The sequence below is a fragment of the Sander lucioperca genome, chromosome 1, assembly GCF_008315115.2.
Source record: "Sander lucioperca isolate FBNREF2018 chromosome 1, SLUC_FBN_1.2, whole genome shotgun sequence".
In the NCBI taxonomy this organism is placed as follows: domain Eukaryota; kingdom Metazoa; phylum Chordata; class Actinopteri; order Perciformes; family Percidae; genus Sander; species Sander lucioperca.
In genome coordinates, this window is record NC_050173.1 from 21,507,701 (window position 1) to 21,522,799 (window position 15,099).

Genomic DNA, 15,099 nt, shown 5'->3' on the forward strand with positions numbered 1-15,099 from the left:
TCCTCTCTACTCACATACACTAAGACAATTTCAAGCAGGGTGTGTTACTGTAGGAAGGCAGATTGTCTTTGACAAGTGCACAGTGAGGGCAGGAGGTCCGGGGTTGGGGGCCTGTCAGATGTAAAACACACAGGCTTTGATGTGCACTTCCAACGTGCTGGAGCAATAGCAAACTGATGCAGTTGTAAGTCTTGCATCAGTAGACAGATCAAATCAGCAGTGAAAATGCAATGTGTGTGAGTGTGTTAGCCTTAGAGAAATTTTAGGGGACTAAATATCCACGATTTGGAAAATCGACACCTTCTCAAAACAATTGAAAATAAGTTCTAAGTTATATAAGTTTCTTATATAGTTTTCTTATAAGTTTCTTTTTCAAAGATAAATTATGTAACATAAGACTTTACGATGAGATCATCTATTATCTGAAAATATGTCATATTTAATATTTGTAAATGACCAATACAACTTTTACTTCTGAAGTCAGTCTGGGTTCAGCCCCCTCAAACTTTAATATACACAGATTCAGACACATGCTCCACAGAGATGCTGCTGCTGCTGATGATGATTATGGTGAAGATGAAGGCTATTACATTCGCTTGACCTACCTGCTTATGTCGAGAAGAAGAATCAAAGGACCCAAACAGACCCCCCTCCGCTCCCCGCAATGCTTTTTTTTCAAGACAGCAGAGGCAAAGTATCCAGATTATTGCAAATGTCTGCTCCTTCTAAAGCAGTAGGCATAGGGAGGCCTCATCCCCTGCTAATGCTCCCTGCAGAGGCCTCATTTGTTTCCCATGAGATGGAGGAGGAACTGCTCAAATAAAAGCTGACCTTCTGGAGTTCTCAACATCCTCAGACATTCAGGCTCCCTGAGCAAACATAACATGAAAAATACTTTTTGCCAGAGCCCGGCTAAATTATAGATCTAATTTTTTTCTAAAATAAATATGCATGAAAGAAAGCTTCCTTTTGAACATAGGGGTTTGCAGAGATCTGAAAAATGTCTTTTGCACCACATTAATAAGACTACAAATAGGGCAAAGTAGCATGATGTTATCAGCTTTTATATATTGAAATCCTCACATTAGACATCATTAAATACTTTCTCCTGTAAGCGTGTCTTAATTTCACAGAGGACCAAAGCTAATAATCGTGTTAATCAATCATGTGTCAGAGACAAGCCCCATCCTAATGAGATAAGACTGTCATAGACATGCCTCTCCAGAATTACAGTATATGAAATGAATCTGTCAAGAGTTATAAATTAAGGCCAAACCCAGGTCTGCAAATAATGTCACATACACTGGAGCTCCAGCTCACTGATTCACAGCCCTGCATCAGGACTGAACCTGAACAAATTCCCCTTTTGTATCCATGCAATCTATTGGGTCCTTAAAATAGTCAGACATTTTAGGAAATATACTTATTCGCTTTCTTGCCAAGAGTTAATTGGAAGATCAATACCACCTTCATGCCGGTACACTGAGCATAAGGCTGCAGCCAGGAGACTGTTAGCTGGGATTGGCATAAAGACTAGCAGGGGACAACACCTAGCCTGGCTCTGTCCCCAGGTTAGGAAATGTACCTACCAGCTAGCAACTCTAAAGCTAATTAACATGTATATCTCATTTATTCAATCTGTATAAAAACTGAAGTGTAAAAATGTCAGGTTGTAGTTTTACGGGGGCTATTTCTTGACTTTCCCTCCCTCTCTACCGGGCTGATGTGTGGTGAGTGTCTGGCGTTATAACCCAGGTGGGTGCTACACATTGGTGGTGGTAGAGCGTACTTTTACACTTCAGTTTTTGTAAGTATTAAACTCATTTTTATATAATATATTAATTAGTGAACTTGTGAGGTGCTTCTAGGCAGATAAAAAAAAGCTAAGCTAACTGGCTATTGACTGTAGCTTTATATTTAGTGTACAGAATAGATATGAGAGGTATTGAACTTGTGGCAAGAAAGCAAATAAGCCTATTTCCCAAAATGTCAACAGCTAAATAAAATATCAAAGAACTCAATCAACTGATCAAATAAAGGTACAAAGTAAAACAAAGATGTCTCAAGTGTTGGGATTTCTGATAGATTACAGTAACCTGAAAGAGAATGAGAAAAAGGGAGAGAGGTGAGAACCAAAGGGTGGCTTTACAACACTCAGCGGGCCCCCTGGCACAATTGTTTGGAGACCTGCCAACTGCTCACATTCCTCCCTTTCTTTTGGGACTCAGAGGTCTGGGGTGGCACAGAGTGGCTGGGCCAGACTGGCATCAGGGTCACAGTAAATCTGCAGGGAGAGGGTAAGAAAGGAAAAAGGGTCAACAACAATAACAGGTGAGAAAGAGGCAAGAGAGAGAGAGCGAGAGAGAACAGTAGTAGGAGGCAAAACAGCTCACCCCTCCCTTGCCCTCATAGTCTCCTCCCGTGTGCAATAGACTGGAGGGAGGTGCTCAGCTAGGAACAGGGAGAGAGACACCAACTCTGAGGAAGAGGACGCACACACAATATGAGAGACATGGGAGTCTGATCAGAGCTGGGATGGGTCATTCTGTACTGTAGTTTGCTCTGCAGACCTGTTTCTGGAGGGAAACAGAGGGGCTGGACACAGGAGACGGACACAGGAATTCCAGGTCACAAGGGCTCCTGTGGCAGAGCACAGTCTTGTCTGGGCTGGTATTCCAACCTCTACCCTCACGGTCATGAGTGTGACAGACATAGTGTAGGACCAGGGAATGAATAATTCTATTAAGAAAAGGAGAGTGGTAAGTTAAATATTAGGGCAACTAAGAGGCTAGTGTTTTACTTCAGGGGTCTGACCTGACCCCATCAGAATGGGATCCTCTGTTGAGTTTGCCTGTTTGCTGCTGGTGGTTTCCACTCTGGGAAAGAACCACTTGGTGTCTGGGGGTTGTGCAGGGAAGTGCTGCCGGAGCAGAGACTTGAGCTGTCTGAACACTGACTGGAGGATGGACCGCGTGTATGGAACATGCTACTGCGACATGGGCTGCGTCAGGACCAAGGACTGCTGCTTCGACTACTTCACAGAGTGCCCAGGTGAGGGATGAATGGTGGGGCCGCCCAGTGTGAATAAATCACTAGTGGAGGTACTGTTTGTTTTCGTTGCACACACCCTAACTATATGATACTAGTGGGAGATAACCTGTTACATGAGATAACCCAAGCTCTTGCTAAAGATAGATTATCTGGAGAAGAAAGAGTATTTGCAGTACCTGGGCTGCTTATCACATACTGTATCTCTGATGACACAGAGCTGGCAGGAGTGGATATGTTCCAAATTCATCCAAAGCATGCAAAATTGTTTGTGCACATTTATCTCCTTCTAACTTGTGCAGTGCACCTCAAGCGATGTCAGCACTATTATTTTTCTTCTGCAGCATGTGTCATGGCCGCTACATCACAAAAAGGCAATAATCAGTTCACCAAATAACCCAGGCAGCTCGAGGGTCTAACCCATAGACTGTAAAAGATCTAACCTCATTTCAGTGGACTGGCCCACATAATGGAATTAGTACAAATATTTGAAGAATGTGATTCTGTCAAGTAGTTGTAGCAATTACAGTTCCAGTCAAACAATCTGAGCGTACCTAATACTAATGTGTTACAGGCCGGTGGTGACTAAATTTGCATGCTTAATGCATCAAAGCTTGAAAATAACTAAAACGGAAAATCACAGGACTTGGTGATTGAATGGGTTTCTCACTTGGCATGCTCTCAAACCGCAGGGAACACTAATTCTACAAGTCACAATCAATGCTTCATTGATCTAAGGTTATTTAGCTCCATTGCAGTTTCACAAGGAAAATTCTTATTATGCAGTCTGCAAGAACGCTGCAAGGTTCTACTGTTGCTGTGACTCAGAAGTGTCACCTCTGCACACACGGTGAACTTAAGAAATCAAGTGGTTAAGTCCAACATCTGAGTTTCAAAGCAGTTTGATTGTTTGCTACCACAGAGGATATCCTGTAATAATCTTTCTCCCACAATACGGGTGCAAACATCCAGCTCAGGACTGTGCTGTGAGCGACTGGAGCTTTTGGAGCGGCTGTGCCAAGCCCTGCCGGCCTTCAGTGCGAGTCCGTGTCCGTCACATTGAGCAACAGCCCAGTAACAGCGGAGAGCCCTGTCCCAGCCTGGAGCAACAAGCCGGCTGCAGGGAGTACAGAGACCACCAGGGCCGCCACTGTGGACTCAACTCAGGTATACAAATACATATTTCCCTTATTTTTATGCATTTTTACATTGCACTTTAAATGGGATAAACCTGAACTTACTAATAGAAACACTGAATTGTTTTCTCTTATCAGGCCCTGCATTTATCACCAGCATGGAGTTTGGCAAGGGAAGGCCCAAGCATGACAACTATGGAAACCCCCTAGACCCGGGGTAGGTTTCACATCATGTTCCTATGAAGCCTCCCTAACAGCACTCCACCTCAGGCATCTTTAAATTCAAGGGTTGAAAAGTTCATGTATGCTGCCAGGAGTTAACTTCAATTTAACATTAAACTGTGATAACCAAACTATTTTGAAAAAAGATAACAGCCCAACTTTGCCTCCACCTGCGTGAGCGACCAGTAGGCTAGGTGTTTGCTCACCTGGACGTCTGTCTACAAACCATTAAATATGGCAAATGCCTGCAACCCTTTGAAATTGAATACTCATCCTTTAATTAGGACTGTCACATGAAAAGCACATGCACAAAAGGTCTAGATGACAGTAGGTGAGTTATTGTGTGCACCCACTGGCTGAATTGTTACTCCCATTTTATAAAGGGTGTGTCCATACAACATTGACCGGTAAAGCAAAAATCCTCCTATTGTGTACATTTGCTTTAGTCCTCTATCTTGATTCATTAGTCCTAATATCACAGGAATGACTGTGACCTTCGTGACCCTGCTCCTACTCCCCTCAGGTTCTGTGTGGAATTCACACTGGAGTCCCGGACGCCCCACTGTACAGTGGAGAACCGGCCACACACACACTGGATGCGCTACATAACAGAAGGCTTTAAAGTGTGTGTGGTGTGTGAACCTCCTGCCATGCGAAACAATAGCGGCAGCTGCCAAGGAGACGGTCTGGAATCAGAGAAGTATGAAGTTATGTTTATATGTGTATTCTCCCAGGTTCGTACAAACCTGGATTACTGACAATGACTTGATTAAACAGCATCTTACATTTCATTTTTTCCCCCTAATTTTGCAATTTTTTAAAATCCCAAATTTAACATTTAGAATCAAGTAAAAACAACCTACACTACACTTGTAGATGGTGAATGTGTGAATCGGTGCATGTGATGGTGTGAAAACCATAAACATTAGGGGTTGTGACTGTGTTGCAGAGAAGATTTGCTCCACTGGCAGGCGGTGGGGAACCATCAGTGCAGGGGGACATGGAAGAAGATCCAGAAAACCCAGCAGTGCAACTGTCCACCACAACACAGCTTTGTCTTTATCTGATCCAAACAAAGCACCACAGAACATCGCCTGATGTTCAGAATACCCTTTTCACAGCCAAGCTCCCCTCATCACTGAAATATTTTGTTCAGATCAGACGCTTCACTACTGCAGGCTTTCAACACGAAGAAGAGACTTAAGACTCGAGACTTGACGGTGGTGCAATGCAAATATATCTCTAATAAATATGCTACACATTGATTTATAAGCATGTTCAAAACACTGCAATCACCATGCACATTTCCATTGTTGTGTAACTTTGCAGCACATGATGTGAAGACAATGTAACTTGTACAGTATTTCAACTTTTTAGCACACATTGAGTACCTATCAAAGTTGATTTTGTATTTTTTTTATTGTAACAAACTTTATTCGTTTTTAAGCAATTTTCAGGCAATAATAACCTTAAATTATAACAATATTCTAAATTCTTTACATGGGTGACCTATCAAAGAGGCAACGCTAACAGCCCAGTTTATTGTTCTGTGTTGAGTGCCCTCTGGTGGTATTACTTTTCTTTTGGTGCAAACAGAGCAGCAGCAAAGCACAACACACCCACAACATGAAGGATCAATTTCAACAGTTTAGCCAATGGACGGAAAGGTTAAATGAGTGAGGAAGCTAATCCCTTGTTTCATTCACAGGATCGGCTACACTGTACAAGTTAGAGGGGCACACTTACAGATTTTGTAAACTATTAAATGTATCCTATCATAGAAGGCAATGCATATACGTAGGCCAATTAATACTTCTGTGTTGAGTGCCCTCAAGTGGTCTCTAGCAGCAACACACTGATAACCAAAAGCGAGATCTTCAGCAATTAAGCTATGGGCTGATAAGAGTTAAATCCATATTTTAAACTCTCCATCTTCAGCCTACTTTATGTGACTTCATTAGAACTCTCCAGCGGTCTTTGAGCATGGTGCCAGTGCGTCCTTCAAAGTCATAATCCATTAATATGTGAGACCACTTCCCCTGGCCGTGGTGTTTAACTCCATCCTCGAGGTATTTGTCCAGCTGGGGTGTCCATTTCTAAACAAAGTAAAACATAAGGAATTAAAGGCAGAGTCCAGAATCGCATACTTTTTCTTTTTTACTTTTGGGACATACTACTTCATCATAACATTGCGCCTTCAACTTTGGCCCTCTTCCTCATACTGTATATGCTGCGTAAAGGATAAGCATGCTGGCTTGCATACTGCAAAATTTGACCGGATGCACTAGGATGTTCTTGTATTTTTGACATAATGCATTTGACATACTATGTATTTGGGACAACCTAAGTCTTTTGCTGGCATACTAAATAGTGTGGTAGTATGGGTATTGTAATGCAGGGGAAAATTCAGAAATCCGAGCCCAAACCAAAGGTAGCATTTGAGTGCTTCATATATTCACTTGATTTGGGATTAATTAACTGGACATGAACTGTGTGGTTGAACTTACCTGTGGTGGTTTTCTTGTTTTTGTGATCTTCGAGGTGTCCGTTGACTTCCGAGATGTCATCTGAGATAACTCTGATGGTGGGAGGTTTAACATTCTCTTTAGCTTTTGTTCACACTCAGAAATGTGTATGAAATACAATGTGCTGGTGAATGCATTTCTACATTTGATAGAAAATGAAAATATTGTTACATCAGATAAAAACAAAATACTTTGTGTTGTGAACAGAAACATCAAAGGCAGGGGAAAGATAAAACTTACCATTCTTGGAGATTCTTCTGAGTGAGACAAAAGCCTTCTTGCATGTATCAGGTTTCCATGCATCCGTAATTTTAGTCGACAGTAGTTTCCGTTTTGTCCTGTGTAGGTTTAATATAGTGTGATGAAATTATTTGTTACCCACATAAGGCCAATATCTAGTGTTTGCTGAATTCCCACCTTTACCCAAACAGAGAAAGCAAAAGACACATTCCAACACTCATTTCTACTAACCTCAAACATACTGTGTTCTTCTTTTTCCTGTTAGGACATACATGTAAAGTATTTTGTTTAATAAAGAACAGAATTGGATCATGTGCAATTCTCAATAAATACAACTGGGGACGTTACAGGTTATTTCCTACTTTCTATCCTCTGTTGATTCGTTAGCTTCTTCTGAGAGAGAGCTGTCCCGTGTCACCACGTCCCCCAAACCCTCAATGTTCTGGGACTGAACCATCATTTCAGCTGCCTGATAGATGAAGAGGCAGAAGAAAAAAGCACAGACTAACATAAATTATGATAGTATATATTACCTTTTTTCATCCTCTTCCAAAACAATTAACTTCCAGGCTTAAGTATTGCTATAATGAGAAAGCAAAACTAATGAGGCCTGTCATTACAACACCCTTCTACTCTAAGTTTAACCTTGGTCAGCGGCCTCTATGTAAATCATTCTTAAAACTTTCACGAATAAGCAGGTCTGTTGGGCCCTGAGGAGGACTCTGCTGTATGTAGCAGTTTGCCCTTCCAACTAATTCTGATGACAAATTGCCAATTAACTATGACTGACAATGTCACATCAGCACCTTCGGTTGGTCAAAGTGCCATTAATCAGAAGGACGAGAGCAAAGCTGAACAGGTGTGCACACAAGATCAAGGAAATTTATTGACAGCGGTTTGTTACAACTTGCTGTTAGCTGGAGCAAAACATTAGACACCTGATGTATTGGCCGATTAAATTATGTGTAACTGAAGATATTCTCCATCTCACAAACAGCTAAGCAGCAAAAAAGTGACAAGTCTTTTCACACTTGTTTGGATCAAAGGACAGATGTTATTGAGTTAAACTCAATTATGATATGTTGGTGTGGAATTTTCAAGCATCAAAAACAGCACCACTCAAACTATATTTGTCATTCACCTCTAAAACCAAGACAGAATAATGTATTGCACAGCTATTCTCATTCCTCAATTTTAGCCATACAAAGTTGATCCTTAATTTTACATTGGCATTAGTCGTGCAGGGCCAGCAATATATAAATGTTTACTCTCATCATGAATAGACTGAATAAATCCTACCCTGGAAAAACTATTTTCCCAAGTAACAGTCTAAGACTTGCACTTTGCCTTTTTGCACAACCAATTTTCAAAGGTCATGTTACACTTAGTTTATGTCCTTGACGTTCCACTTCAGGGATTGTTCCGGTGCCGCAGGAAATTCCGCTGGATGCATGTATGTCCGTTTCCTTCTGCTTTCTTTGTGTTGGAATTTTAAACTCGAAACGGTCGATTTATTTATTTATTTACAGTTGACTGCTCCTCAGATCTCTGCATGGTAAATTGAAACAGCTAGCTAGTTGTAGTTAGTAGTTCTTAGTAGTTAAAGAAATGCCAATAAACCAGAGCAGGTTTTTCTCCCACCCGGAATGCTGTGTGGACTAGCCAGACCCTTCTCCGCTCCGCAGCGTGTGGATGGTCTGGCAAAGCGAGACTATGTTATACTAAGCTGAACAGTACTTGTCAATCATTTCCCCCCACACAATTTCAGTGTCCAAATATCCTTGTCTAGTGGTGTACGATTGTACTGTTCATACACATCCAATCAAATAAATACATATACATACATACATGAAATGTATCTGTGGAAACATTTTTTGAGCTCCAGTTAGAGGTGGATTGGGCCTATTGTCAGGCTTGCCTATACATTTTATGAACTAGGCTGAACTTAGAAGGGGTGACCTAGTGTCATTTTGAAAAACAGGCTGTGACCTACAATATACTGGCTCAGGTCATGTACCTTGAGTAGGTAGTCAGAGGGATTCTTCTCCAAGTAGGCATCCAAGTAAGTTTGTATTGTCTCCAGCAGGCGGCTGAAGCTGAAGCTCATGAGGAATGGGTGGTAGGTTTCCCTACGTGTCACTATTGTCGACAACTTAACTCTCACTTTCTGTTGAATAATGTTAGTTGTTAAGGATTAAAGTCAATCATTCTAGGCCACCAAATATTCAAGTATTGATCTTATGCTTTTGAAAAGAAAAGAGACAGTAATGTACATACAGACCTGTGGGAATTCATTGTTATTTTCAAACCACTTCAGGACAGAGGAGGCAGAAGATAGTTTGCCTTTCTCCAAGCACACAGCCACAGACTGGGAACAAGGCAAATGCATAAGGCAATCAAAATTAGGAAAAAGCATCCCTGTGTGACATAAGGACTGAAACCTGGCTTATTCCTTGAAGTGGTGATATCTGTCTATTAGCAGACTGTAGCAATCTCCAGAGTTACTTTTAAGTCATTCAATCACACCAGGACCCATTTAAAACCCCGTCTGGACATTCTCCACCCCGCAAATAATGAGTGTGATTACCTGGACAAGCAAAAGAATGGTGATGGTTGTGAACAAACTTTCGTCCGCCACAGTTTGCTCTAGGTTTGACCATATTTTGGCAGCAGACATCAAAGGCATCACATGGTCGTCCTCTTCAAACAGAACATCTGGTGGAAAACAGTGTATTACATGGTTAAAAACAGACCATTATTTAATTTTTTTTGAGTGTGTGGACATTTAAAGTTATGTACGGATGCAGGGTAGAGATGCAGAAGAAACAGTTTTAAATCATGAATTTTTGCTTCAAGTTACTTTTTTGATATTACAGTTAGGGATGTCCAGATCCGATCACGTGATCGGAAATTGGGCCCGATCACGTGGTTTCAGACTCGATCAGAATCGGACGTTACCTCCCGATCAGGACTCGGATATATATATGTATATATATTCTCATTATTTTTTAACACATCTATAGTTATGCGGTGGCACAGAGTTAGACCCTTTTGACTCCACACAGAAACAGCAACGCGTGCGGCATGACATCACTTTGTTGCACAGACACTATTGGTTAAATGCCGGCAAAGTAGAACACGGAAGCAGCTTGAAGTGGAAAGCGCGAGTATGTCTGCAGTCTGGAGGTATTATAAAGTTGATGACAACAACATTGCCATAGCAAACTGTGAGATATGTAACAGAAGTGCTCTGTTTGTTAACAGAGTTGTTGAATGTTAAAATAAGGTGAATTAAATAAAAAATAAGGAACATCCTGGATCTGTTTTTTCGCTCTTCTTTATTCTTTTTTTATATATTATAGAAGTATCGGATCGGGACTCGGTATCGGTAGATACTCAAAATCAAATGACTCGGACTCGAGGGCAAAAAAACCTGATCGGGACATCCCTAATTACAGTTGTTATGGCAAAATATGTCATCAAAACATTGTCTCTATGTCTCTAACATCTATGCATTTTTACTTGAGCTTGAATGTCAGCTGGGATCAGTTTCAACTGGTAAACATCCTCAGGCCTAGACTGTAAACTAGGCCTGCACGATCTAGTCGTGTCAGAGAATCGTCCTGTGTACCAATCGTCCTGTGTCAGAGAATCGTGATATCAATTCTAAGTTAAAAAATCACGATTTTTTAACTTAGAATTGATATCACGATTCTCTGACACGATTTTTTTCTCACAAAGTGTAATGTTTATTGCACACATGAACCATGACAAAAAACAAATTGGCACTACCAAACATAGATTGTTTTTGGCACCTATAGACCCCATAGACTAATATTATACAGTCTATGACAGACCCTTTGCAAACACGTGACAACGCCATGATGGATGGCAAAATCACCGGCAATAACAAGCTAAACAGTGTAGTAGACGAGCGGAAAGTTTCATAGTTTCAATCAGTTTGAAATACATAACACTAAATACATTTTATTTATGGCTTTATGACTTCTTCTATTGAACAACAAGTTGTCGTGCCGTTATCGGTCGAGGTAGGGCATCTGGTAGGTGCTCACAAAGAGCAGTATTTGGAGAAGTTGGAGATAGCAGGATTGGATACCGACCCTTAATTCTTCCTCCCTCCGTTTTCACGGACCTCATTAAATCACAGAGTCTGCCTGACTTCAGTCCACACGATATGTACCACTATGTGGTAAACGGGGTATCCCCATATACTGGTGCTGATCTCAAAGCATTTAAAAGTCTAGATGCTAACCAGTTCTTTGTAGCTGGCTGGGTTACAGGTACGCGATGCTACGCTGACGGCGGGGGGAGGTACCTCATAATGGCAAAGATAAGGCATCAATCCAGGGTTTATTTTGTATTAACTTCTATTCTTTACTTAAGTAAAGATTTATATAACACGTAGCCCATGTTTATGGAGGACATGGTCGGTCGTGGCTACCCACATACCGTTGTTCACTGGGTGTGCCAATGCAACTTTCTAATGGATGCCTGAACACATCCCAACTCTGGGAAGTGCAGTCATTAATTATCTATCACACATTAATCCATGCAGTAAATCACGGAGTAACCACACATAATTGTAACATCTAGCCATCTTCTTATCTGTGATTATATTCGCTGTAGCCTATGTTAAGATTTGACCGGTGGATATTACGACGTGACGGGCAGCAGCTAGCGAGCAGTCCAAAGCTAGCTGCAGCTAGCTCGTCAGCTAGCCGGGGTAGGAGCTCCGCAGACCCGCATTTAACTCGTTTTTTTGGCCTTTTTGAAGCTAGTTTCCGTGCCATGTCATCTTTAATTTAACCAATATTTTTTGTATGTGTGTTAAGTTAAATGATCAAGGGAACGGCTTTCTTTTTTGGATATGTAGCTAGGTAGTGAATAACCGGTGTTAGTTATGTGGGTCATCATCAGGTTGGACCTGTTAGCAGAACAGCTGGTTAGCACGGCAGCTAGCTAGCTGGTTGAGGATAATTTTATTTATCACTCATTTAAAACAGAAAGGCAATACATATACATTCTTGTGTTGGTGAGGATTACTCTGCAGATTATGAATGTGAGAACACAAACGAAAACGTATGCGTTTAGCTTGCTGTCCGTCTATACCATGGCGTTCATAATTAGTGTGAGTGGAGCGTGACGTCACGTGCAAAGGGTCTATAGCACATTGTGCATCACCACAAGCCTGTAAACATAGAGGCTTCAATAAATAAAGATAATAAAGTACATACCGGCCATTTAAGTACAGTAGGCTACCAAAAATAGTGACATATAACACACTGAACTAAATATGGCCCTGATACAGGCTCTATCTGAACTCCTTGAACATGTCTTTACATAATTAAAACATGTCAATGTCAAATGCTTTCAATAAATTAATTGAAGGAGAAAAAAGAAAATTCGAAGTCATTTAAAAATTAAATCGCAAACAGGGGTGAATCGAGATTGTGATTTTATAACGATTTATCGTGCAGGCCTACTGTAAACAGACCCAGAGATTATGAAAAATAAACTAATAAAGACTTTTTTATAGGACATTTAAAGAGTGGTTTAAAACGTGTGAATAACAAATTACTTTGTTCTGACCTCCCTGCAGTACTAACTTCCACTCAGAAGCACCCAAACAGTATTGCTGCACATAGATAATGTATGCAGATGTAGAAAGATGCCTAGAGGACTAATTCAGCTTTTGACAGCAACAACTTACCCAATTGCTTTCCATGCATGACTCTTGCAAGAAAGGCACATATCATCTTTTTCTCATCATGAAGGTCTCCTTTCAGAGATGGAGTCTGAGAAATGGCTAAAGAAAAAGCACAAATAAACAAATTCACAAAACTGTTTTAGCTAGTTAGGTCTTCAGAAACATTATAAAGATATGAAGATGGTGTCTCTGTAGAAACGTTAACATTAATGTAACAAAATTAACTGTTATCCTTCCTCATTACTGATATAGCAAGTTACAATGCAGGCACCAGGGGTAACACGGATGATACTTTGTTCATCATGCTTTTTTAATGATTGATAGAGTTATATATTGTTGTAGCTATAGGAGCTCAACATTTACTATAGGCTAGGTGGATACTCGGGTCAGAAGTGCACCCAGAGTTTTAGCATGGAGGCTAGCTCATATTGATGGCTTTATATTGTCGCATTAATTTAATCTTCCATTGCCGCCTCAGCACCACCGTTCAAATTGTATTTCTACACATATTCTACATTATTTCAGCAGCAGTCTTCGTACACTCTGCTTATAGGTGCTGCTTATATAGTGCACACTTACCGTTAACATTACAAGTTAACTGTAACGTTACGTTAATAAATAAAGTTAGCTAACGTTAACGTTATATCTTACGAGGTATGAGGTCGTTTCAGCTTTGTCCATAAGTGCGCGCGAGTTATTAACGTAACGCTAGTTAACGACTTTAAAAACTTAACATTATCGCTAACTGTTTAGTTTAACCCAGATCTCTCTGGACTCGGCAGAGATGCTGCCTGGATACTTTAAATAAGTAGCTAGTTTACGTTAGCTAGCTAACGTTAATGGTTTGTTAGCTTTGAATAACTTACCCTGGAAAGTCAAAAGTGCTTCATTGAATTCATCAAATTTGCCTTCCTTGAAACGTCGACACAGACTTACAAACATAAAGTCCAACATCCACCCAGTAGCAACAGCGGTAACATGGGGAAAACGGACACTTCCATCTATATAACTAGCAACTGTAGCAGTTTTATTGTTAATTTCAGGCTCCATGTTTATATTCTCGGTTTTGGATGGGTTTTGGTCATAGAGAGTATAGGTTTTGGTCAGAGATCTTCTGTTAGATTTCTTCTTCTTCTTTGGAAGGTGTTTGATTTCCGCGCGCTTGCTCCGCTTGCTAACGTGTCCTCGCTTGGCAGCCAGTAGCGCCATTCTGCGTTTGGGAGGAGTAACTACCGCTTCTTTTAAAAAAATAATACAAAATAAAAACCCGTGTAAACTTAATTTTCTTCTTTTTTGGTTGGACTATGTCAGAGCCATGACTCTTAAATGTATGGTATTTTTGTATTGTATTGGGCTGCATTACAGTGAACGGTGTGTATGTAACCACATGGAATAAAGTCTTGGCACATTTTAGGGATTTGAGCTGAAAATACTGCCACATAATGAAGCTTGTTCAAGTTTTAAAACTTTTGATATGTTATCAACATGGGTAGGTGATGATGTCTGTGCTCATTTTACTTAAAAATGTCCTTGTATGTAAGCTTAAAACTGTAAAAGATTTAAGAGATCTACACAAAAAAGGAAAGAAATGTCAGACATTCCAGATAGCACCTTTTAGGCATTGTTTTTTTATAATGTGCTTACAATTTACAATACACTTGAGACAAGTTTTGGATATGAGGAAAAAATAATGCAAACATCCTCACCCATTATGTATTTACGCTTATGTAATAGACAGTTATTATAATTCTGTGTGACACAATGGATGTAATAGATACTGATATTCTATAATACAGTGATAATAAGTCAATACATTACTATAATGCATAACTTTCTTTGAGTTTTTTTTTTTTTACATTAAAGACGTTACATGGCAGAGCTTCTGGTTTGGGAGGGATGTATGGCTGTTCATGTTCAGTAACACTGTTTGGCAGCAGCACACACAAGAAATGTGGAGATCCATTAATTGCATCTAATGGAATGGAATACATTTCTCCCTAGTGATAAATCATTTATCAGCCAGTCTTGCCAGATTTCTGAGTTGTCTACACTATGGATATGAAAAACATGCAAACCTTATTGCTGCAAATGCAACATCAGTATTCATGAATGCTATGCTATGTATTTATAAACTCATATTTGTATCATATTATGCAATGATCCATATTAAGCACAAAAAAAGCATCCTTCAAATGCAGAT

At 40.3% G+C, this 15,099-nt stretch overlaps 2 protein-coding genes across 3 annotated transcripts; one reads left to right on the forward strand and one right to left on the reverse strand.

Annotated features, from left to right (window-relative positions):
• The first annotated feature begins 2,246 nt into the window (after positions 1 to 2,246).
• On the forward strand, positions 2,247 to 7,518 carry LOC116037987 (somatomedin-B and thrombospondin type-1 domain-containing protein). The gene is made up of 5 exons (XM_031282158.2): positions 2,247 to 3,051; positions 4,021 to 4,215; positions 4,323 to 4,401; positions 4,930 to 5,106; positions 5,356 to 7,518. The coding sequence occupies exons 1-5, from the start codon at positions 2,829 to 2,831 to the stop codon at positions 5,471 to 5,473; spliced, it is 792 nt and encodes a 263-aa protein (XP_031138018.1). The 5' UTR covers positions 2,247 to 2,828; the 3' UTR covers positions 5,474 to 7,518.
• On the reverse strand, positions 5,777 to 13,982 carry terf1 (telomeric repeat binding factor (NIMA-interacting) 1). 2 transcript variants are annotated; one of them, XM_031282155.1, is made up of 10 exons: positions 13,766 to 13,982; positions 12,903 to 12,998; positions 9,759 to 9,886; positions 9,453 to 9,539; positions 9,189 to 9,338; positions 7,534 to 7,640; positions 7,403 to 7,429; positions 7,172 to 7,269; positions 6,914 to 6,984; positions 5,777 to 6,502 (listed from the first exon to the last, which is right to left on the reverse strand). In XM_031282155.1, the coding sequence occupies exons 1-10, from the start codon at positions 13,947 to 13,949 to the stop codon at positions 6,341 to 6,343; spliced, it is 1,110 nt and encodes a 369-aa protein (XP_031138015.1). In that variant the 5' UTR covers positions 13,950 to 13,982; the 3' UTR covers positions 5,777 to 6,340. The 2 variants fall into 2 exon arrangements, with proteins under 2 accessions (XP_031138015.1, XP_031138016.1); XM_031282156.1 differs by lacking the exon at positions 7,403 to 7,429.
• Between the last annotated feature and the right edge of the window lie 1,117 nt (positions 13,983 to 15,099).